The following is a 26325-nucleotide window of genomic DNA, read 5'->3' on the forward strand; positions in this document are numbered from 1 at the left end:
CTATAAAACTACATATTGGCATATAACCATGCTTCAATCAATGTCATTATGTTCCTTTGAACACATTGGGGAAGCACCAAATTCTGATTCCTCATATATATAGATTATAAACAGTTTCAGCCTAATTTCCTATATGAATTCATCATCTCATCTTCAATATGGGTTCTTTCACTCAAATTGGTGGAGTAGAAATGCAGAACTATACATACTCCACGTTTTCTATACTTGTTTTCATCATAACTCAGATAAGAAGCTTATTCCTATTCTCGACTTAAGGAACTAAACGCTTGAGTTTGGAAAGGATCGGTCGTAATTGTTGGCGGTCGGATCTTGGAACTCATGGGGTGTTGAAGGGAGATCCGACTGGCGCAGCAAGTCCAAGAGACCGCATGATTTTGAATCGACGAACTTTCCTCGATGTATATAATGGACAGCTCACCTCCTGCATAACCATAAAAAATGGCCAACTGGATTTATACCGAAAGATCTAGAAAACCAAATAGAACCAAACTAGCCCAGTAAGTCCCTGACAGAGGTAGGCTCTAGGGGTAGGACATATGCAAACCTTAAACTGAGAGATCTAGAAGAAAAACAATATATGGAGCAGCCCATTAACTTACATCAAAATGGACTTTCCGTTTTCTTTCACGCTTGCTCCTCACTCTTCCTGTGCAGTCAGTTCCTGCTCGGCTTGAACTTGACGAGTTTTCCCTTTCTGAATGTGCACAAAATGGAATAGTTAATATATGATGTTTGGAAACAATATGATCACTTAATGACATCAACATCGTAAAATGGAAGGAAATAGAACATGAAATATATTGGGTCGGTTTGGTGTGGTTTGGTTTGGTTTTAGTTATAATATATAGCAAACAAGAAGTAAATAACATATGTTTAACTAGAAAAGTATATGTAATATAACACAATACATACAAAAAGTACATCTTTAAGGAAAACCAAACTATCAGATTGAACAAAACATGTACCAGGCAGGTTAAAAGGAAATTGGTACGATCAGTATTTACACATGATAATAATTGCAGAAAACAAGATATGTATAACCAGTAGTGTTATGGGTCAACAACCTGCCTAATTCGAAGATTGGTAGCACATTCACAGGGTATACCAGCTATGTTTCATGGGTCGGAATGTTGGGAAACCAAGACGACCCATGAGAGGAAGCTGGAACTTGCAGATGTAAATGGACCTATTGCCGGACTTAGTCTGACAGGATACCAAACAAGGTTTTTTGAGCCGCGTTGGGAGTTGCACACATCACTGATAAGTTGAGAGAGGGAAGATTATGGTGGTTTGGAAATGTTCATAGGAAACAGTTGACATCCCTGATGAGATGGTAGAACTTGTGACGGTTGAGGTGGCAAGGAGAAGGGGTAGGTCGAGGAGGACATGGGATGAGCAGTTGAGGTTAGACATGACAACCTTAGGCAATTCCAAGGAGATTGACCTCTGATAGGCATCTTTTGGAGAAGCAAGATTAGGGTATCAGACTAGGGGTGGGGTTTTGTAGCTAGCATAGATGGGAGTCGGAGAGTTAGATTGAGGTAGGTCCTATGTTAGGGTAGGGGTGCAGTTTCTTAAGTTGGCTAGGTTTTCTTGTAAGCAAGGTTTTAAAGTATGGAAACACGAGACGAGGCATACGCCCAAGGCAGAAAATGAATAACATTATAATTCATTACATGCAAAACATAATCCAATATCAAACTATTAAAGTTATAAAATTACTATAAGTCATAAACATGTAAATTCATTGATTCCACAAGTCTTAAGTTCAAAAAATATGATCAAATTTCATAGCTCCACCATCATGTAATCGCTATCATCTTCGTCTTCCAAATTCATTTGATTACCTTTCCTCTTTCTTGATGATGAACTTGGGCATGCATCCTCAACTCCATTTCCAGCTTCAATTGATACAACTTCGCTATTGACATCTTCTTCATCATTTGGGTTTGCAATCCACTCATCATCTGAAGACACCTCATCAATAATCAAAGGATCATCTTCCTCTTTTAATGACTGTTTCTTCAAAAATCTATGCTTCAACTTTTTGTTGTACATAATGTACAACAAGCTATTCATCTTGTCCATGCTTAGGCAATTTCTTCTTTTTGTGTGCATTTGATTGAACTTATTCCAATTACGTTCACACACTGCTATCGAACAAGTAAGACCAAGAATCCTTATTGCAAATGCTTTTAGCTCCGGCGTCTCATCTCCAAAGTTATCCCACCATATAACTATATATATATTAATGGCAAAAGAAAATAAACTAGTGAATACTTTATTTTACTTATATTATATAATGAAAAAAGAGATGAAAGTTCGAGTATTTACCAGGTGGACGTGATTGGTAACTTGACAAAGCATTTCGGAATCCAAACAATCCTTGTTTGCGTGTGTATACATTAAGTTGGTTATCAATCTTTGTAAACATCGTGTCATCATTGATGAGTCTCTCCATGCAACGGTACAATCCATATTTAATCTCTACATGCTCTGAAACATTGGGACTCCATCTAAATCGTGGATTCAAGTAATATGCAGTTGCATGCAAGTCGTGATGCAACTGACACTCCCACTTTGTATCAATTATATCCCAAATCTCCTTGTAAGAAGACACATCTCCATCCAAGTTCTTGGCTATCTTCTCTTTTGCCTCATCCATAGCCCCGTAAATAAACCCCATTGCAGGAGTCTCACCATCAACTAGCCTCAAAACATGCACAAGGGGATTTGTGGTTTTAATGGAATAGACCACACTAGGCCAAAACGTGCGTTCATCCATTACAATCTTCTTCACCGCCTTCCCTTCAGGTTTCTTTGCCCATGCACAACTATCCCATTCATTTGAAGCAAACATCATTTGTAATGGTTGTTTCAACTTATACATGTTTTCAAGAGTCAAAAAAGATGTAGTGAATTTTCTAGCAGTTGGTCGGAGAAGATCTTTCTTTGTAAACTTTTTTGTTAAACTCAATAGCCATCGATGATTATGGATGAGATTGCTTACTTTTTTCGCTTTAAGCAAAGCATTCTTCTGTTGTGGCAATTCTCCGATTTTCTCAAGCATCAAATCTATAGAACGAGCCGCACAAGGAGTCCAATACAAACTCTTCCTCTTCTCCATCAACAAATTTCCAGCCGCTTTATACACACTTGTATTATCAGTAACAACTTGGATCACAATATTTTCTCCAATCTCTTCTATAACACCATCAATCAATTCGAATAACTTTTGTGCATCTTTCACATAATCAGATGCATCAATGGTTCTCAAGAAGACAGTTCCATATTGATTGTTGACTAAACAATTGATTAGGCTTCTATTTCTCATGCCTGACCAACCATCCAATAACAAAGAAACCCCAGTCTTGTTCCATGTTGCTTTTATTTCATCAACAATCTCGGATGTTGTCTTTACCTCTTTCTTTAAGATCCAATTACTCATCTCATGCATCGTCGGTGCTTTCAATCCTCGTCCATAATTTCCAACCGAACGCAACATGTTGAAATATGATGGGCTTGTTGCACAATTGATTGGAATCCCATTCTCAAAGAAGAATCGCCCAATATCCGAACAAACTTGATTACGATGCTCCTTGGCACTTGTTGGCATCTCTTTAGCATTAGTATCGTCTCCCTTGTTCTCCACAGACCTATCTATCGGTCCTTTAACTCCTCTATCACTACCACTAGGACAAGAATTAATGTCCTCCAACAAAATTCCACTTACACTATCGCCACGACCACCGACAAAGTAGGCTCCACTCTCTATCGTCTCCTCAAAATTACGTTGATAAGCAAATTTTGTATTTTGGAAGTTCTTCAAGTATTGGTTAATCTCATTTTTTACTTCTGAGGGTACGTTTGGACATGGCGCAACATCCTTATGTGTGCATGCAAGATGCTCTTTCATTCTCTTCACTCCCCCTTTAATGACCTTGCTACAAAAGTTGCATCGAATATACTTGTAACCTTTTTTCCCACCTTCTCCTGACACTTCAATTTCTACACCATACTTCCACGAAGGATCCTTTCGTGATCCCATTTTTGGTCCGGTGCTATTCATCGTTTCGGCTTAAAAAGGCAAACACAAGAAAAAATAAAGCAACTTAGAGATATACTAACCAATAAATATACAATAATATATCCTAAGAATATACTTACTGTTATACAAAAATATACGTACACAAAAATATACATACCACTACTATATATATAAAAGTTACAGAATATACTTATATACATCCAAAAAATTATTTAGAGTCAAATATATATAAAAATTACAGAATATACTTGTATACGTACACAACTACTACTCACAGAATATACTTATATACATGCACAAAAAATAAAGAATATACCCATTAATGTATTAAGTTGGACTGTAATAACAAAATATACTTATATATACACAAAAAATACATACTAGACAGTTAATTATATATATATATATACATATATATATATACTACAAGCAAGTTTAAAGAAAAAAAAAGAAAACTAATATCTATACATAACAGTTGGAATGCAGCAATTACAGCTTTTTACGCAACAACCACAAGCTTCGGAATGCAGCCAACAAGTATAGAAGATGGGCTTTGAGAAGCATGAGTAGGGAGAGAGAAACAAGGTCAATCATGTGAGGAGAACGTGATTCGTGATTCACTATTGAGAGAGAGAAGACGAAGCCATTGTTTTGTTATAAGCTACTTTACGATTTGACTTTGGTCTTCTATTGAATAAATATGTGAATGTTTAAAAAAGATAAACAAAGATACAGTTAGCAAAACTGGAGGCATATGCCTCTATGCTGCCTCACCGCCTCAGGTATACAAGGCGTATGACTCATCAACGCAGTAAGAGGTGCCCCCTCAAGAACGTTTTTGTGCCGCCTCGCCTCAAGGTTCAGTCCTTAAACGATTTTTAGAACAATGCTTGTACCCACTTTTGCTTATATGTTGTTTATTTCTAACTCGATTTTCGTGTTATATTATTTCTTGTTTCAGGTTCTTTTTCCCCTCACTTTTTGCTTTATTTCTTTGGGGAAACACTCTTACCTATTTCGCATATTTCTCACAAGCCAAAGGTCTTCACGGAAACAACCACACTACTCTTTGAGAGTAAAGGTCTACATACATCTCACCTCTTTTGGTTTGGTTTTTTTGTAGTACATTCACACAAGGAAGACTCCCCCTATTACAAGAAGAAAATCAGAAAATAAACGGATAAGATAACAAAAATTGTCATGTTAACTATAGCAGACCTGTTTACAGCCTAATTCAGGCTCTATGCCTACTAGAAATAAATCAATAATAGAAGTTGCTTCAAATTCACTCAAGATGGCTTTGCCAAGGCTCCATATCTAACAAACATTGCTTTAAATTCAGTTTTTTATGCATGCCTAATACTTTGTCATTGGTTCACTAACCTAGCATTTGAAAAATGGCTCATGGGTTCCTTAAATCTCATCTTGGATAGAACGTCAAGAGTTCTTGAAAAGTAGAATTCTTATGAGAATCATATGAGCCATGTCATGCTTTGTTTTTACTTCTCTTTATGATGACATCGTAAATCAGGACTTGATAGTTAGACCAGAATAACTGGGAAGGCAATGTTTACTACACACAATTTTTTTTATTAACCTAGATATCCAACCCGCTATACGAGTCGACTAATCCCAGGGCGACCACCTGCTTTGTGGGTAGCCCGGAGTCACCGCATTTGAACCTCCGTAGCTACAAGGGGATTTTTATTCCTCCTTGGATTTTAACCTGGGACCTCCAGGCAGTTTTGACCTTTGGAGCCCAAGTTCAAACCAATCAGGCACCACCCTTGTGGTTTACTACACACAATTAGATTCTATCATAAAATGGCTTTGATGAGATATATGCAAGCATGCCATAGATATATCACAAGTCATTTTCGATAATATCCTACAACGATCTCTATAATTCACTAGTACATACCAGGTAACTGGTCATGGTGATTTAAATGATCATGTCCATCAAGAGAACCAGATGACTCCTTACATGATCTAGGATGCTCCTTATAGTGCAATGCCTGCAATCACAACAAAATTGAAAAGGATATGGCAACTTTAAGTTTCCAGGAATTAAATAATCGTGAAAAGGATAAAACCAAATTAAAGTATCAGGCAAGGTTCTCATTACTTGTTTCAAAGCAATTTGAAACTCTTTGGCCTGGTTACAACTCCTTTCTTCGAAACACTACACATACAATAAGAGAATCTTCATAACGAATCTTAGGAGTTCACAATTGGAGCAACAAACTTATATGTGCTCAATGAGTAAATGAAAATGATTGCATATTTGTGGGGAATGAAGTAGTTAAACATAATTGATGTGGACAATTGCAAAGACTTTGGGCACCTACCACCCCTTCTAAACAATAAGGTAACGAGTGATTGGAATCAGAGTGCTTCATTTCTACCATTGGATGACATATAAACTGGGCAAGATTTGGGCGATCAGGGTGCACCATGGCCTTGGTTGGGGAGAAAATTCATTTTGCAAAGAGACCAAACCGAGAAAACCCGGTACACCCCGCTTGAAAGCAGGGTCTGGGAGGGGTGAGATGTACACAGACCTGACCTCTACCCCCATAGGGTAGACCAACATTTTGCAAAGAGACTGTAGGTGTAATATGAATTATGACCTTCGAGGTCGCAAAAGAGGCAAAATTGCTTATAAATTAAATATATATGCAATAGCATAGGCCCTATCCCATTATGATCCAAGAAGCCAAACTGGCTGACTTTGCTGAAGCATGAATACAAAGAAGACTGAAGATGGCAATACTTATGTAGCAGGGCTAACGCAGGCCTCTAGAGTAGAGAATTTATACTCACTTCCTCAAATGGCGAAAGATCTGTAGCTGGATCAACCCAAGCACTGAAAAATGAGACAAAGATACTTTAGATTATATAATTAAACAGGAACAGATCTTAAAGAATCTTTACATACACAAAAAAGTAAAAGAATATATATATTGAGTATCCATTACCTGCCATTCTTACCAAAGTACTGCACTAAAAGATGCCTTTTAAAGCCAACAGTGCTAGATTGAGATTTACTTGATCTCTCTCCCAAAATCTGGAAACAAGATGCAAAAAAGAGATCATTGAAGACACTTCCTAAAGTTGTTCTCCATGCACACAAGCTGTGTGCATGTATATGTATGTTTGTGTGTATCTGTGTTATTATATTTATGAGCTTATGCATGTTTATTATTCATGCTTTGATATGTATATGTAAATATCATAAGTGAGGGTGGGATTATTAAAAAATTATCGGAAAACCAAGGATGTCCATAGAGAAATAACACTTCACATATAGTCAGATTCATGCACACACAACCCTAGATAATGCAAACTCCATTTACTTGGCCTGATTAGGCAAGTTATCCGTCAAACTCAGAGTATCATGAAATGAAATGATTGTAACTCACATAGCTGCTAATAATTGATTCCTTTCTATCAGGTAAACAACAGTTTCTTTCCTGCAAAAGCTTGAATTCTTATAACCCATGATAAAAATTTGCTTGCAAGGAAGATCTTCCAAGCTACTGGCCGCAGGTATCACATCTCAGCGGGATGCTCTGAGAAAACATGTCGATGATTTTCCACATTGCCTCAGGGATAGACAGAAAGTATAAGCAATCATTGTAGATTGCAAAATACGTTAAAATATGAAGCAATCATTGTGATACACCCCTTTTGCATGGAACGTAAATTGAGAAATAGGTTATTAATGTTTGCGCTTTGCAAGTACAAAAAGAGGAAGGCCCTGCAAAAGAATTTCCTTAATTCCAACTCTGAATAAGATTGTGATTGCCAACCGGCAGATTGACACAAACCAACACCACTTGAAACAAACGACATGCACCAATCTACTCCTCAAGGGGTAAACTTATACATCCTAAGAGCTCATATTGAGGATAAGTTTTGAAACCTCAAAGTCGGCTTTTTGCAACCTGGGGTGGCAGGATGTTCCAAAGGTTCCGACTTCAGATGTACAAGCACTGAAGCAAGATTGGTTGGATTTCCCGACCTATCTATAGGTTCTATATCTACTCATGCAGCTTTCTTCATTCCTTCTACATCAGGCAAATTTGGTTGATATTTTCAACTGAATGTTTTGTGTCCACAACAATCACATTCTTTTGATGAAGATGATGCTAGTTAAGTATATTGTAAAAGAAGTATACATCCTTCACTAGTTTCCTAGAGAGGAAGAGGGATAAATAGGTCATATTTTTTAACGGAATTTGAGATAAATCCAACCTAAGAGATGGCATAGCAATATTTTCCATGCCAAATGCTATACATTTATGTCATGTATAAAACTTAACAAAAAAAAAGGTGATTTCAAGTAGAGTGTTTCAAAATATTGCAATGGGGAAAAAAATTGGCCTGTACAAGGTTCCACACAGTGAAAGAAAATTTATGCATATCTCGTTACTTACTTCTGCAGGCCACCAACATTGTCCTGTTTTAGCCCAGACAACACTTCCAGGAGTTGCACATATTTCACTGTTTTCCGTCAGTAGTGATCTATTAGGAGTGAACTCCAATACCGTAGCAGTATCATCTCTATCTTCACCATTTCTATTTTCACACAAAAAATAGAAAACAAAAACAGTAGTTGAGAAATCATAAATACAAGAATACCAGAGAGAAGTAAAAATACATCTCTATATGAATAAGAAAATTCCATAACAAGTTCTTTGGCACACTTAAGCAAAGCATAATATCCTTGAGATTAGTAGATGGATATGGGTGAATGGCGTTAATCATCCACATAAAAGGCAGGACAGGACGGGACAGGATGGGCAACAGGGCAAGAGTGAAGTAGGCGGGTAAAAGAATTGTGGAAGGTTTCAGCGCTTTAATTTGACATGGGCAGTTTAGTAATTTACCCATCTTGTTCCATCTCCCTTATTTTTCTTCTACCTATTTTGGTGGGACAAAAAAGAACATTTTTGTCACGCTAGATCCCTGTCTTGTCCCAGTCTATTGTCACACGAAACATGGGAGGACAAGAAGTTTTTGTTTTGTCCTGTCCCGAGCATCAAAAGCACCCAAAAGACAGAAAATATAGCATCAAATGCAACCGGAGAAGGAGGCTAAAGCAACATTTGTGCTTACAGCAACATAGACATGAGCATGGAATTGACAGTCCCACCCACGTCCACTAATAAGGTGATTGCTATAAGAAAACTGTTCTTATGTTCTATATGCAAAAACAGAACAGCATGATACAAACATGAATGCGCTAAACCTGTTACTGCAAGGTTGAATTTGTGCATTTTTCCCGAACGATTTATCTGTGACTGTTAGTTCCATGCCATTCGTCAGCGTTTCTTGCCTTCTACTTTCAGGCTCAGTGGATCTAGTAGAAGACAGGTCATCAGTATGCCTTATTTTGTCATTTGACATATCCGAACTCTCCACAATGACACTTGATTGGATCTCTTTGCTGATGCGCAGCTCCAGTTCTCTGTCTGTTACATAAAAGAGCAGAAGATGCATAAAGAGAACAGTAAATGGAAGATAAAACAAGAGTTTTAGAAAGTCTTCTGTCAAGATACAACCTCCCCCTAATATGGCCAGCATACATACCACAAGCATAAATAAAAAAAAATCATCAGCTATACATCCTTTCTAATACATCGCTTTCTAAATGAACAGCTACTGTAACCAAAACAAGAAACAAAATACATGACTAAATGTAAAATTACGGAAACATGACTCTGATATATATTAATCCCAACATATCTCTCGTAAGTTAGACTATTTTATACAAAGAATAACTAACAGCAACAGAGAACACTTTATTAAAATCAAATTAGGTTAACACCCACCATCCTCCTTTAGCGGATGTGGAAACACAAGTTGCCAAAGTAATAAATGAACACCCACCCACCAAAACTGAAAAGCCCCAATAGATGAAAAGCAACCAAATACACAAAATGGCTAGATAAGATCCCATACTTTCTTCCATTGGTCCTTATACCTGCGGGGACGTGACTATAACGTACAATAACTACTTGGGTAAGAAAAAGCAACTTTATCAAGAAAGAAATACAATAAAGAGAAGCACCGGCATCACTGAGTTCCAAGAGGGTTCAAAATTGGCAAGAAAGATATGGCACAACACGAAGCTTGCACAATTTTGGTAACTTATGTTGTTATAATAAACAAAAATCATCTGTTTATTCATTTTGCAGATTTTGACCTTCTTAATATTACTTTTAGCATATTCTGAAACAAAGTTATGGAAGCAAAGTTACGGTTGTTTACTGTCGGTTTACATAAGCATTAGATGTCGCAAATTAATTCATATATGGAATCATAAATCCAAGTAGAGATCAATTTAAATTCTGGAAGGAACTCGAAGATAGTTTTGGGCAAGTTCGCATGATTAAAGAAAATAAAAAATAACTATTTACCAATCTCTGAAAAAAGAAGGTTAAACCTGCAACATCAAATCTATCTCAATCTTAAACTCTGAACTAGGACTCTTTTTGGAAGAAAGAAGAAAATTATAAAATTTTGCTTTTTCTAGGATGATGCGAGTAATATATAAGCTTCTAGATTTCGAAAGTAGATTTTAACTAGGCATAGAAAATGCTTTCCCAAATATCAATAACTTAGAACTTACCAATATGGTACTATTTACTTTTATATAGATCCTCACAAGATTTTGTCTCCATGCCCTCCCAACACTACCCTTCTTTCTCAATAAGAAACTTCAAAATGTGATGTGGCTCAAAGATTCAAAGCGACCAACACGAGTTCAGGGGTGATAATGGCATCTTGTAGTTGGCCAAAAAGCTTACACCTTTCATTAAGATCATAAGACATTCAACTTTGACAATCGTATGGGGCTTTTTTTTCACAGCAATTAAATACCTCATAACACATTTAAGATGTTTGTAGGTCAAGACTACCTGATGTAAGGGGGGGAAATCCCTAAAGTGATCTTCATTACTCGATCCTTTGCAGTGGTAGGTATTAATAATGGTACTGTTACTTGGGGAAGCATCACTTGTAATAGCCCATCTTCTCTAAATTATTCGACGTCGATTTTTTTTCCTTTTTTGATCTTTTTCTTACTTCTAGTTGTTCCTCCAACCTCTATCTTTTTTTTCCTTCTCCAATAGATTCTTTGGCTCCTCGATTTTCTCTCAGCAATCTCCCCCTCTCATTTGGTCATTCAACATCTCCTTCCCGCCCTATCCCTACTACTGTGTTCTATTGGCTTTTTTTTATTTTCTTCTTCTTCCACTATATAATTAACTTTCTTCAGCGTATTAGTTTCTTGAAAAAGGCAAAAGAGGAAGGGAGAATCCACACATTCAAGGTATTATCATCTTAGAGGTTACCAACTTATCGGATACCATCCAAGCTAAGCACAAATCCCATACTGCTATTGTTTATCCTTGAAATTTGTGGCGAACTTGATTCTGAACTTAGGGTCCACATCTAATTTTCTTGCGGTATCCTCACAAATAATTTTGTTTGATCTCTATAATTAGAAAAAAGGAGTTCATAACACCAACACCTCAAACCTTCAAGGGTTATCTCCATCTCTGCCTTTCAAAAGACAAGTTCTTGGGATAACAACAACGGCAGAGTTCACAAAACTAAATAATATATTTCAAATGAAGTACCAATAAGAGTAATGAACAGATACGAAACAAAATCATCTACATTTTCATCCAATAATACTTGATATAAGCAGATAAAATGCCCATGCCCTTTTTTAGAGTCTTCTTTCATGTCTTTATCATCATCAGATCAATCATAAACTAGAAACTCCAATTGATTCAACATTCATATATAGATCAACATACATTGTTTATCACAAGCATCGAGTCTGCTCTAATGGGTGGCCATTGGGGAAACTAGTAAGGTTACTCCTATAGCCCTATTTGACCAAAATTTCATGTTCAAGTCACGGAAGTAGCCTCTTTATATAGAGCAAGAGGGGAGGTTGAGTACCAAGGCCCTACCAATCAACCGAAGGAACCTTCAGGTGGCTTTTTTCATCAATTTTGCCCTAAAAAACTAACAATCATGCAAACTACCTAAAGTTCACAAATTTTAGTGAAGAGATAGTAATTCATAAGCAAAACTTAAATTGCAACCGGTTCAATTTCATATAAGCATTAACAAAGATATCTAAACAGATTCAAAAAACCCTAATCCTAACAAATAGGCAGAAATACCACAAACCTTTTGCAAGGTTTGCACTGATCGATTAAGCCAATTCATACATAAATCAAAACAAATACTCCATATATCAAATCACAAGTCACAAATTCCTATAGACAAGGTCAAATTTTGGAGAGAAAAAAAAAAGCAACAGTTGAACAACACCTTTGGAGGAGCAGATGGGAAGAGAGAAATCAGTCCGAGGTTTGGATGCAGAAACGCTTCTAGGAAGCTGAAAACACTTGGGTATGTGATCAATTTGCTGGGTTTTTTCCCTCTTTCTCCTTCTGCAATACACTTTCACCTCCATTGCCATTTGTAGCACAAAGTTGCGACAGCGAGAGAGACACAGATAGAGAAATGAAACCCTATGTAGAGTTTGATGGTTATTTGTGAAGAAGCATGTACATATGTACCAATTGACAACGCAAAAATTGGATTAGGGAATCTTGAATGGGTCGCATTGGAGATCACTCTGACCCTCCTTCGCACAAGATTCTACACAAAATTCTTTTCTGTGCAATCATCAAATGCAATATTCCCAATCTTCATTATGGAACCCAAATCATTCTTTTTTATTTTTTACTTCTTTTTTTTGTCTTTGTAGTTTATAAAATATCTGTCTTATCCAGACTCGGTACGAACCCTCCTTCATGATTCAAGAATTTGATAGTATACATATCACATTATTTTGTTAAGGTAATTCAGTGTGTCTTGTAATATTATATTATATAAAGTTATATTACGATTATTATATTTCTTAGTATAGTAACATCATGTAGATCTTTTTCAGTTGACTTGGTTGTATGTTCTTCAAATTCATCATGACGTTTTTTTTGGATGTCGATTCTTCCGTTTAATCTTCGAAGCATCATCACAGTTATGGTTAACGAATGAACGAAGGTGGTGGTGAAAGTAATAAATGATTTAAGTGATTGGTATATTGGCAGTATTACGGTTCAATTTTTTGAATGTGAGTGGAGGTTAATGATAGCTCGATTAATATTTCTAAAAACGGCATATGAGTAGTGTGAAAACATATCAAATATGGAAAGATACGTAGATTAAACATGTTAAGAAGTTTGAGAGAGTCGTAGACGTGTTCGTTATTCGCTTTTATGGTGTTTGTAGGTGCCAAGTGAGAAAAATTGCTACTTGTTTTTAACATTTTTTATTTTGCTTTGTTTGATTGTGCAGGAGAAACATGGTTTATTTAAAGTAGAAAAATATATCAGGGTTAAAATCGATAAAATAGAAAATGTATATAGAAACATATTTATATATTAATAGGACAAATATTAAATGTGAAACACTTGTCAAATTTTCGTATTCGTCAAACATCTTAGTAACTAGAGGGAAAAAAAAAAAAGTGCGAAAACGTAAACATGGAAACGTACATAAACACTTGTTATGATTAAAAAAAAACGTAAAGGTTATATGTTGTTGTCGATTATAAATACTTGTTATCGTAAATAAGTCTTCTGAAAACGTAAAGCTTTAACGAGACAAAAGTATACTCATTTTTCATTGCCGTTGGTATTAGAACTAGTTGGTTGCTTCTTGTGACGGCCAATGTCTGAAAATCATCCCACTTCCCGCATTGGGTTCAATTACAACTCTAAAACAATTATATTAGGTCATACATAATTATTTGTCAAAATCTTACATTAACTAGACTTTGATCATTTCTTCTCAATATTTATTATTTAGAACCTGATTTATCTTCTAAATAATTATTTTAAAAAGCAATCAAAATAGATTCCACATATTCTCACATGATATCAGAGTCTATGTTTATTACTCTACGATTATTTTGAAAGATTTTTTTTTGAAATATAATCTAACATAATATCACATATTTTCATAATCTATATTATATTATAAAACATTTGACAAAAACTCTTAAAAATCATTTTTCATGCATGAAGTACTGTTTATTGATGCATATTACGTAAAATTCAAGATTCCAAGTAAATTGTGCGTAAGTACACCTTATTAAAACTTCATGTTTGAATTCATGTAACTAATTGCAGATAAACATAATTAAATAGAGAATAAATATCTCATTTTAAATATAAAAAATCTAAAATACAATAAGGTAAGTGATTGACTTCTAACAAAATATTTAATTATTATCTTTATAAAAAATTATATTGTTAAACAAAAAAAATGAATTAAAGAAATACAAAAAAAGAGAAATTTTAAATAGTTAGTTTGATACTAATACAAATATTTTTTTTCAATTTTTTATGATATCTTCATATTTATATTTTATTCAAAAATAAAAACATTATCGTTTTTTCAAAACCACATAAAACTATATTATAACATCGGCTGAGACAAAGAAATAAATAAAACGAAACATTAAAATCAAGATGTATCTCGTTTCATTGTACGAGTACCCATTTAATATTAATAATAACAACAATTTGTAGTATTAAAACAATTTGTTTTCTCACTCAATATTTTTTACATAAACTGATAACTTCAAATTTGGCCACCAACTTCCTTTGATTTTAATTTAAAAACAAAATATATTGTATATTTTAACCTTAAAAAAAAGGTTCACTGCACCAATCAAAATCTCTTAACCTAAATTCTCACGTCTCATCAATCACATAATCATATGGCATTTACAAAACGTTTATCTAGTAAACGCTTACCAAGTCGCATTACCTCACCAAATGAAAATGATCACGACCAAGAGCGAGACAAGGATCAAAAGTCTTACCTCGTAAGTGAAGGCTTTTACCACGGTAAATACTTACTGGGTAAATTATTACATGTCGTTTTGTTAGACTATAAATCTTATCCGGTAAGTAAACAATAATGTTAAATTTTACCCGTAAACACTTACTGGGTAAGTATTTGGTAAACGGCCCCTAACACAATCCAAAAAAATGTGACCATGAATTAAATAAAAAGCTGACGTCTTAATGGGACATTTTTATCCGTATTGCACAAATAGCCAAGCTTTTATGCATGGTTATAGAAAGCATCCTGTTAACAGACTACGTCACGAAATAACCATCAAGACCTCATCTCCAACTACAAAATTTGGAGCAACATAATAATATTCTGTAATCCAATAATATCACCAAAATTATGAATATAATTGAATAAAAATTTACACATTTGTGTCACGCTTACGTGCCACGACTAAGATGAAGACGAATGTTGGCATTGATCATGAAGATTGACCATTTGATCGTGAGTCCATGGCTGCAAATCAAGACCACACGTGTCCATCGTCCTTTTGCTTTTGCTTTTTCTTCTTCCTCCTTTCGCCCTTTGTGTCTGCCCTTGCTTCAACACGTTTTGACTGTTGGGACCGTATTTCTAGTAATTTGTTCTTTGCATCTCGGAAGGGTGCATCAGATTTTGAAGCCATCAATTGCTGGAATTACAATAGTTTACAATTTTGGATCAACTGATAAGTTAAACATAATTTCCCACATTGTTTTGGGCAAAGAAACAGACCTTGACATGATCCATGGCTGCCAGATTGAATCCAAGAGTATCCTTGCATTCCTGAAAAGGATTCAAATTTCATTCATATCCTAATTTAGGGATACCAGAGTTCAATGATCCCAAAAAACCATAAATCGCACTTTGGAATTTTAACCTTAATTTATGAACAAATTGTTGATTTTCATCTCAAATTTTATCAAAAATAAGATCAAAATAATTAGCTGAAAAACCAGTTGTTGGCTAATAAGTTAATTGATATAAACCAATCATTTTTGGAAAAGTTAGTCGATAAGCTAGATAGTTGATATGCAAGATGACAATGTAAAATAACCTAAAAGGACATGATGAACTATTAATTGCATAATTATAGCTGGCAAAATTAGAAAAAGTGGAAAAAGACTTGAAGCTTATAGGAACGCTACTTGAAGTAGCGTTTCAAGTCGTCATTAAACGGGGATTTTTCGATAAGCTCAAAAGATAAGGATTGTGGTTGTCAAACATTGCCTAAACCACACCCTCCCCTGACCCAAAGCCCTAGCAAAGCATCTTTACAAGGGGTGGACACCCCTGCTTCTTAGATACATCCAACTCAAGATTAATACATATAAAGGTCAAGAAACAAAAAATCATGCTTAAAATTGGGCAATAAAACAAGAGTTCCATTTCATCAGAATTTTGGTTTCTTGTACCTTAACTCTAGCATGAAGTATGTTTCTGAGAAGAGCCAAAAGAGGCCTGGTACTTGTGGTAGCAACTAGCTGATTATGATGCAGTTGCAACAACACTGTGGCTATCCTGCAAACCAGCTCAACCTGCAGGTTGATTTAAAGTAACAACAACAGTCAAAAAGGACGATGATAGCATATTAGCATGTAACTTGAAATACGTTGATCAGAAGTGATGTTCAGAAAAGCAACTGTGAAACATTTTGTGTCAACTTGAACGTGGCTTCTGAAGTGAGTTATATTTGCAATGATAAATACCAACAAAACTGTTAAGTCTTAAACATAATAAGAAAACACAGTGAGGTTGACGACTGGTGTGAGAATAAGTTAAAGGTGGGTCATCTTTTAGGTTCATATATAAATGCTACATTTAAGTCTTTTAACAAATTCAAACACAAGAGACTCGCATAAACATTCTAACAGTTTGGGATGCCTTCCAAAGAACAAAGTCTGACCTTATCTGGATTCAAGGACCAATCTTTTAAGTATGATAAGAGCTTCAATGCGTCTGAGAAGGGTAGAGCCTGCAAGGATAAGATATAACCATTCATGGGACTCCGAAATGAAAAGGACTATCATTTGTAAAATAATTGCACTTCAATTGGAGGTTTAACTTTTAAGACCTTCCAACAATGTAAACATGAGCCAAATTGTAAGTATGATCACATACATGCTCCATACTAGAGTATAACAAACTACTAATGACATGTCGGATAAATCAGGCAAAAGTCGTAGCATACAAGTATGGACAGTCTAAAAAATATCATACCATTGTCCTACAATACATGAAAAAACATAATTGCATGTGGATGTATGAAAACTGTAGAAACTAACATCTTTGCCACTTTGCTTCAAAGGAAACCAGATTTGTAGAGCAAATGTTGAAGACCAAAAATAACCAACTTCATTTATAACTGCTGCCTTTCAAAAAATAGCTTTTTAACTCATTGATACATTCTTCCTATCTATGCTTACCACAGCTTCTTCTCTTTTCATTGATAATGCATTTTTGCATATCGTAGTCCCAGGCAAGGAAAAAGTTGTCATGTCCTGGAGTATACGAAGATGCCAAACATATCCCAGATCCCCATGGAACTCGCCTATTCACATATGTTATCGGGTTCCACCATTCCACAGGTTCAAAACTTCTTTTGGGTTCAGTTTTAGCCTGCCTGGCTGCCCAATGTGTTCTAGATGATAGCTTCATGTGCTTTATTATTTATGCTCTAGATCATCATAATTCACAAATTTATATAATGCACACATAGAATCCCTTATTTCTTATCAACATAAAACTGAAGCTTCCATATGTAGAACACAGAGCAATATTGATTTGTATATACCACTAAATAGTTCACTTACAAGTAATGTCTGCTCTAGGTCATTGGTATGAACTTTTGAGACTGCACGAAGAATATAATCAGACAGAGAGAGCCCAAGCATAATAATATTGGGCCGAAACTCTGCACCCTTTCCCCTTCTCGTTTCCTCCTGAGATTTGCAAAACATCAAGTAATTAAATGCATTACAATGAAATAAGCCAAGTTGTAACGTAGTTGAAAGCGTAAACAGAGTTATCCTGGAATGATCTAAAATCTTTATATTCCAAAGAACTTCTCAAAACTCCAGCTGATGACTAGGCAATTTGACGCTAGAAAGTATATGACAGGCTTGTGAAATTATTCCAAATGTAGATGCAATTAAAAAGGCTAGCCCCTAATTTTGGATACAAGATTCTTTTTTCACAAACTCCTTAGCAAATATTAAGAAGTTATACTTGCTATGTGACAAACTGGGAAATCTAAACATTTCTCAGAGCACAAGCTAAGCATCCAGAATATGTAAGTGTAGCAGAAAGAGGAAGTCAAAAATCATGTGCTCTATTCCTTGTTAAGGACCTTAAGGTAAAGTGTCCCATTACACCCACCTTACATGTACATAACGCAGATGAAGACATCATGAAATACCTTCAACTTTCATAAGCTCAATCACAAGGAAGATAAGTGATGTTTATCCAAATATATAACAGATATCTGCTTTGACTGCACATCTTAGAACAGCTTAAACAGATGATAAAAAGAGCATGGTTATTTTTCCATCTTCCTGCAACAGCATGCACTACATTTTAGAGAGTAGCTACACTATTTAGAAAGATAAAAACCATATAATGTTTGGCACGAGAGTTCAGTTTTCCCTCAATATCATATAGCGGTAGCCTAGTGTCATGACATCAGTTCTCGAGTCTGGATACGTTGTGCAGGCGCAATTCCAACGCCAAGAGGTTCTCCTAGAAAGCATTCTCCGAAAATTTAAAGGTTCGCCTAAGGTAACGGCAAACAGTTCCCTTTTAGTTACTTTGTGTGTCTTTTAGGCCTACTTGATGCAGGCCTAATTTGTTATCACTAAGGCCACATAAAGCTTGGTGAAATAAGTATGAGGCCACATAAAGCTTGGTGAAATAAGTATGTGACCAGCATTTGATTTATTTCATGCGCACTGAAATATATAAATGATATTCTAAACACAAATGGTGTTACATAGCAAAATACAGACCTCATGTTCAGCCAATCGTTTCAGTTCTTCCCCTGCAATGTCTAGTGCTTCAATAATTGAGTCACTGGCTGAGAGAGTTTCTTGAGTCTTCTTTCCTGCTACAGCTACAGCACCCTCCTCTGGAAGTTCTTGTTGAGGCAGATATCTGTTTTCTAACGTGTTGTCAAGGTCAGCCTCAAACATCTCTTCCAATCTCTTCTCTTTCTCTTCCTGCGATACATTCAGATACAGTAACATTATCTAGTTGCAAATCCCAACCTGACTTACAGTAGACGAAGGAATAAGCCAGCTAAAAAAACGTATGTACCTCAAGAAAAAACGGTTCCTCCGTACGGTCCCAACGTCTAATTGATCTATCATGAGACCCTGTCACAAGAAAATCACCACGATGACTGATAGAGACACACCAAACTTCAGCATGATGGCCTTCTAGAGTTAGGAGCAACTCAAATTTATCAGCATCCCAGTATTTTACCAGACGATCTTTCCCAACACTGAACATGTAGTGGGTGTTACGAACAAATTTCACTGCTGTAACACTGCAAACAAAAATAAATTCATACTAAAATTGCTGAAAATTTTGAGTTTTGGGATGAGAAAATATTCCATAACAAAAACGTACCTATCAGCATGAGCAAATATAGACTTGTGACAGTCACCGAAGTCCAAACCCCAAATTTTCAAGTTTTTATCCGCAGATCCAGTCACAACAAGATCCCCATCAGATGACATATCCATACACAATACCGGCAGCTTGTGACCATACAATGTAAGGAAAAATTTAAGAGTGTCCATGTAGAAAACCTGAAAGTTTTTAATGTAATATTTAGCAACTAATACGTAAATAATATGATCTACAAGCAGAGAACAAAGTATGATGCAGATCTAACCACAAGTACGTACACCGTTGAGTTTATCAAAAAGTGTTCCTCTGAAACTTGCATGTGGATTTGAATAAAAACTTTGAAAGTACATTAAAGCATCAATATATCAAAATGATTTCAAACACAAGAAATTATGAATCAGAGTACACCAAGTATGAGTATCCAATTAACACCCTACTTTGCACTAAGACAAACAAAAAAAAGGTGAACATATAAATAAGCAAATAACCATATTTCAAAACAGACATAAGAATGTCAAAGAAGCAAACCTGACCTTGACAGTACAATCCAATAGAGCGGCTGCAATATGCTTCCCGTCAGGGCTTACAGCAACCACTATAACATCGTCGTTCATTGATAAGTTCCGCATATTAGACACTGTTAGCTGCACCGAATCCTGACAACCCAAAAAACCAAGACACTAAATGATTGGATCCATTGTGCAGCAAATGTAAGTCCACACAAAACAGCTTCAAAGCTGTTATGTATGTGTGTGTAGTAGAATACAGTTGGAGTAGGAAAAGTGTTCATAAGCGACTTCCTTCCAAGAGCGGAAGAAGCTGTCGAACGTCGAAAAACCTACGACTTCCTTCCAAGTTGGAACTTGGGTTGATGATAGAAAGAAAGTTATTGTTAATTGTTATACGGTTATGTTAACGAATTAAAATTAAAACATAGCCCAAATCAAAATAAAAAAACCCAACTGCCCAAGTCAAAGTCTCAAAAATAAAGCCCAAAAACAACCAAACTACATAGCGCTATTGCGGACCGCAATTTGACCCTAAATATCGGTCAAACTGCGGTAAATTGAGCCGATATTAGCAGCAGCGCTATTTACACCGCTATTTGACCACCGATATTTTGCACAGGTCCGATATCCGATATTGCAGCGCTATAGCGCCACAATTAACAGCATAGTTTTATAATCATAGAGAGAAAACAAAAGAGTAAGTTTCCAAACTAACATGGACATGGACCCTAATATGAAAGCACTATACAGGTGAGTTGGTTATGAAAAGCACAAAAGATTGCATGTTCAAAATCAATACTTACTTGACCATACAACGTCACATGAAAGTAAAACCTGCTATATTTATTAAAAATAGCCAAAAAGCAAAAAGTAATCTATTCCTCTGTCATTGAGCAGTCATTCAGGGGACTTAGTTCCTGATCTCTCTCAACTATTTCGGAAACCCGACGACTCAATCGTATGAATATCTATGGAGAAAGAAGCTTAATAAATGCATATTGGATGAGTGGCTTATAAGAGAAAAGCATAGCAGCAAACACTAAGAAAGTCAAAACAAATCCATCTGAAAATAAAATAATCATGAAGAGAGACAAGTTGAAAAAATATAAAAGAATTTACAAATACGTTAAAGAAATTATATACACACCTGACCAGGATTTTTAGTGGTTTCATACTCCCAAAACTTAACATCATGATCCGTACTCCCAGTGACAAAGCCACCACCATCTGGTGTGGGGACGATTGATTGCACAGAGCCAGTATGAGCTTTCACTACTTCAACAGAAGTACCACTCCGCACATCAATAATTTCAAGATTCCCTTCTTTTGTACCAATGAGGGCATACTTGTTACCGGGAACAAACAAACTACACAATCCATATCCTGAATCAATAGTGCGAAGACAAGAACCAGTACTTGGGTTCCAGATCTTCACAGAATTGTGACTGGTTGACATAAGAAGTGTGCTGTCTGAGCTAAGTGTAACACTTCTTACATCAGAACGATGACCTTGAAGCTCAATAGCACTGGTTTTTGTAGTTGAACTGCTCTCTATTGAATAAATCTCCACCAAATTATTGTTCAATGATAATGCTAATGTAGCTAGTGAATTCTTGGAAGTGATGGGGGAGAATGAGATAGAGCAGATCTTCTTGTTAGCTCGTACAGTCTGCAAAAGCTTAAATACATCAGTGACTGTAACCATGGGTAGGTTTCCTTCATCTTTCATTTCATGATCTGCATTTCCAATGTCAGTGGCATCAACTATTTTAGAAGATTTCTTCTCCTTCTTACGACTAATTCTCCTTTTTGCTTTACGCTTCGATTCAGCGTCATCCAGTACACGATATATCTCCACCGTCTTCCCTGCAACTTGACAGGCAAGAAGGTTACCGGACTTGTTAAATCTGACTGTTGCAACACGATCTTTGCTCTGCCGTTGAACTTCACCAAAAGGTTTCAAAACTTCCCATTTACTTTCAGCACTGGAGTCTTTAGTCTCAGCATTAGTTTTACTAGTTTTTGATACAGATTGACCATCTACAATTTCATGCTTAATAGTGTAAAATCGGAGCTCTGAATCAGCTGATCCAGTGACCAGATAGTTCTGCTCAGGATCAACATCTATGGACCAAACTTCACTGTGATGGCCACCAATTATTTGAGTACAATGTTGGGTATCAAGATCCCAAACCCTTAAAAACTTGTCTTTGGAGGCACTAACAAGTTTTTTACCAGAATCCAAGAAGGCAAGATCAGTAACCTGCAACCCGAAAAGAAATCCATGCAACATCATATACTTAGATTACAGACTGAAAAAGAATCATAAAGATTAGTTGGGAAATACTTTGACAGTATTTACAAAGAATAACCTGATCACGGTGACCACGGAGACGGAAAAGTCCGACTTCACCAATAACATCCCATAAAACAATGTCATTGTCCTTGCTTCCAGATACAAGTAATGATCCTGTCTTGTTAAACCTAAGGACTGTCGTAGCCCCTTTGTGCCCATTCAACGTGGTCTCACAGCTTCCCTTCTCACAATTCCAAATTCTTATACTTCCATCGGCATGCCCACTAGCTACCTGTGACAGACAGGAAGAGAAATCTCACTTGATTGTTTTTCATAGAAAGAATGACTCCATTGCCAGATAAAACAAAAGTCTCCTCACCTCTTGCAATCATATTCCATCCAATCAAATTTACATTCACTTTGCTTTCACAACACAAAAAACTATACATCATATTTTTTGCAAAATATCTCTTGATTACAACTAATCCTACGAATTATGATACCCATTTAACAGGTGCACATCAGCTAACTATACCTCACCACATTAAGTTCATTTGCAGACAGGAGATGCAACTTATTTCCTGATACTCGGAGAGTTTGATTGGCAATTTTTTTATCAACTGGTAGTCCATTCCACACAGTAAGTCAAAGGGCGGTTCCTTTAAACCCGAACATTTAGAATTCTTAATACAGTTATGAAACTATTCTCCATAAGCAACAATTTACCAAAGTCTATGTTTTCAAACAGATGAAGCAGCATATTCTCGTAATGGTAATTTATACATTCGGGTACAAATTTTAATAATATAGAGAGAGCAAGCACCAGAGGTGAAGAAGGAACGGCCGCAATTGAGGTAACGGCGAGAGAAGGCCCGCGTGATTCCGTAGACGGGGTAAGAGTTTTGGAGCAGACGCCTTGACGGACATGCCAAACGCCGACCTTTTCGAGTGCCGGAGCTAGTAGATATTTACCGGAGGTGTCGTATGCGATGTTAGACTCCACTGACGCAATCACTCCGAACGCCGCCGCCGGCTCATACCGGAGGTACGACTTCACCATTCCGATTCGTTTGGCTGGTTCCCTCTTCTGGTGCTCTGTGCGATTGTTTCGGTGGAGGTTTTTGGGTTACTAGGGTTTAACGGCTTTAGGTTTTTACGAATCTCTTTGACTTATTTTGACTAATTAGACTCTTGACTATTTGGACATATTTCAACCCGAATTAAAATGGACCCAAATCACAACCTGGGCTAGGCCCAATTCCAATATCGACCCTTGCAGTTGCAGGTGTGTGCATCAGACGGGTCGGGTAGGTTCGGATGGCTAAACCAAAAATCCGATCTAAACATGGAAACCATTAACCAAGCCTCGAATTTTGGGTTTTAGATTTTGAATTACTTCGTGTTCGAGATGATCGGGTTCGGGTATAGCTTATATATATTCAATCGATTTTGGTGATGCATTCAGTCGATTAAGATGATTGTTGAAACCGATAGTAGGTTTAGACAATAGAAAAAAGCACGACTGACTAGGATTTAAGATGTTAAAAAGATAATTAGATAAATAAATATATTATATCATATTTAAAATACATATACATTCGGACCGGTCGGGTGGCCACAAATCATACATATCCCAACCCAATTATTCCCCCAAAACTCGGGTTTCGGATTTTCAAATTTCAGGGCATTCAAGATTTACATAAACACCTTGTTCGGGTTCGGATTTCGGACCATTCAGTGTCTTACAAACCCCTACTTGCAAAGTTTACCTTCAAACCGACCCAATCTTTGAGCATTTGATACGAATAACAAGATGATATATGACAGACCAAAAATTTATCATTTTACGTTTGGTGCGATATGTATCAATTATTAGTCTATATTGGGACAAAATAAAAATGAGTTGGATAAAAATACATTCTTTAACCTATTTCAGATATATTACACAGTATTGGTAAATTACTAAAACCACTCATGTCAAATTAAAACAGTAAATTATTGCACAGTTCTTTCACCCATCCATCTCACTTTTTCTGTCTAGTCTTGTCCAGTCTCGTCGAGTCCGGTTATAGTCTTGCATGTGTACAAACTACCAAGTGCACCCTTCTAAGATAACATGACAGATTTGGAGTGAGAAACCATTTCTTATATATGTTCCCATTTCCCTTTATCACATATGTTACCAACTACCTCATTTTACATTTGTTTTGACTATAACTGATTTTAACTTTCATAAAATTGGTCTACATTTAAATACAGTTTTTTTATCATACGTTAATTTTCAAAATGTACTGAAACTAAAAGCAATTATGAGATTATAAATACTTCTAAAATATTTGCTGTGTGTGTACACATGTGCAAGACTCATAAGGGGTTTCAAGATAATCATTTAAAGGTTGTATGTATATTTGTTTCGCACCATTTTGACACTTTATATTTGTTTCAAATTTATACATGGACAGAGTTGATTGCTGACAACTTCAATCGCTCTTATATGAATGTCTTCATGGATAGCAATGTGAGGGAGCATTCTATGGCTCACTCAACGGTTGAAGCTAGCGGGAAGAGGGGTTGGGATCGAACCCATGACCTATCTTATATTTAAGCAAAATCATCTCACATTTTTTCAATTGTGGTACGCGTCAGACTGTTTTGAACTATATTGGGTTTAAAGAATCAACATCAACCTTGTTTCTTACCTTTTTAAACCTTATATGAAAATTACAGTATAAATTTATTCGATCTGATTTGATTTGGGCTTAATCAAATGGTTTGGTTTGAGTTTTTTTTAACCATAGTTGAACCTTCAACATCCCTTTCTTATAGTTAAGATATTGAAATTTATATTACCTGTGACCTTTTTTTGCAATATAGTCAAACGTGTATTGAATGTGACATGTGGGATTGTTTTCACTGGTATTTTTTATATTAATTTCAAGCAATCTTGATAGTTTTATGTGCATAGTAGGGAAGAAATAATACTGGTTTGTAAATATTTATTGTCGGAACACTTTTTAGGGTTATTTTTCTCATTAATTATTGTTTTATGTTTTCAGTTTTTCCAAGTATCGTAGAAGTGGTGTTAATATAGAAACTTTAATTCGTTTACTTAGAAAATTGTCGACTTGCAGTATCATTTATATCTAACATGTCGATTAAAAAAAACAGTTAAAATTATGCGAGTCATATAAGTTGAATGGGTAGAAAGTCACCAAAATGGTATCTGAATGTTCACAACATTTTAATTTGATTTATTATCAAAAATACATTATTATTTTAATAACATAGTTTTTACAATCACATGACATTGACTATTTATCATGTTTAAAAAATGTTGACAAGTCAACTCAACTTGAACCTTTTCGCATTCAAATAAATAATCACCGTCCCTTTTCGGCTTCAAATAAAGAATCACTGTCACAAGGAGCTTACTCATAACAAACATTTATGCATATATAACAACTATGTGCAAAAAACTCAACATAAATTCCATAATCATTAAATGTTATTTATTTACTAAATAACGATTTAATTCAAATAATGTCGGTGAATCTAAGTTAAAGTAATATTTGTCATCTGCAAAGTTGATTATTTATCACCAAACAAGATATTTTGAATCTGTATAATAAATATAAGTTAACGATATAATTTATCTGAGAAAGTAAGAAACCTGGATTTTCATTGGTTGGTTGAAAGTCCAAGAAAATGACGTAATATTTTGATACTAGAAGCGTACTCGCGCAATGCAGCGAGATACATCGTGTTTTTAATATTTCATTTTATTATTTATCTCAGTCGATGTTATAATATGGCTTTATGTGATTTTGAGAAAGCGATGATGTTTTTATTTTTGAATAAAATATATGTTTGACGATATCATAAAA

At 35.7% G+C, this 26325-nt stretch overlaps 2 protein-coding genes across 3 annotated transcripts; both read right to left on the bottom strand.

The window, feature by feature from the left end:
- Nucleotides 1-12804, bottom strand: LOC112520853. Its single transcript, XM_025129472.1, has 11 exons — nucleotides 12428-12804; nucleotides 9324-9546; nucleotides 8509-8650; nucleotides 7048-7136; nucleotides 6893-6935; nucleotides 6195-6251; nucleotides 5991-6084; nucleotides 2356-4098; nucleotides 1869-2258; nucleotides 621-715; nucleotides 1-442 (listed from the first exon to the last, which is right to left on the bottom strand). The coding sequence occupies exons 1-11, from the start codon at nucleotides 12576-12578 to the stop codon at nucleotides 338-340; spliced, it is 3132 nt and encodes a 1043-aa protein (XP_024985240.1). The 5' UTR covers nucleotides 12579-12804; the 3' UTR covers nucleotides 1-337.
- A 2486-nt stretch (nucleotides 12805-15290) lies between these two features.
- Nucleotides 15291-23622, bottom strand: LOC112521569 (WD repeat-containing protein 3). 2 transcript variants are annotated; one of them, XM_025130502.1, is made up of 12 exons: nucleotides 23265-23622; nucleotides 22518-22733; nucleotides 21293-22408; nucleotides 20170-20292; nucleotides 19634-19815; nucleotides 19319-19550; nucleotides 19012-19221; nucleotides 17821-17949; nucleotides 16914-16982; nucleotides 16423-16545; nucleotides 15743-15793; nucleotides 15291-15659 (listed from the first exon to the last, which is right to left on the bottom strand). In XM_025130502.1, exons 1-12 carry the CDS (start codon nucleotides 23499-23501, stop codon nucleotides 15492-15494), a joined length of 2856 nt encoding a protein of 951 aa, XP_024986270.1. In that variant the 5' UTR covers nucleotides 23502-23622; the 3' UTR covers nucleotides 15291-15491. The 2 variants fall into 2 exon arrangements, 1 of the variants encoding a protein (XP_024986270.1); XR_003070091.1 differs by lacking the exons at nucleotides 15291-15659; nucleotides 15743-15793; nucleotides 16423-16545; nucleotides 16914-16982 and adding an exon at nucleotides 18426-18561 and having other exon boundaries at nucleotides 17862-17949.
- Nucleotides 23623-26325: the final 2703 nt, after the last annotated feature.

Source organism: Cynara cardunculus, assembly GCF_001531365.2.
Source record: "Cynara cardunculus var. scolymus isolate 2C chromosome LG 11, CcrdV1, whole genome shotgun sequence".
NCBI lineage: Eukaryota > Viridiplantae > Streptophyta > Magnoliopsida > Asterales > Asteraceae > Cynara > Cynara cardunculus.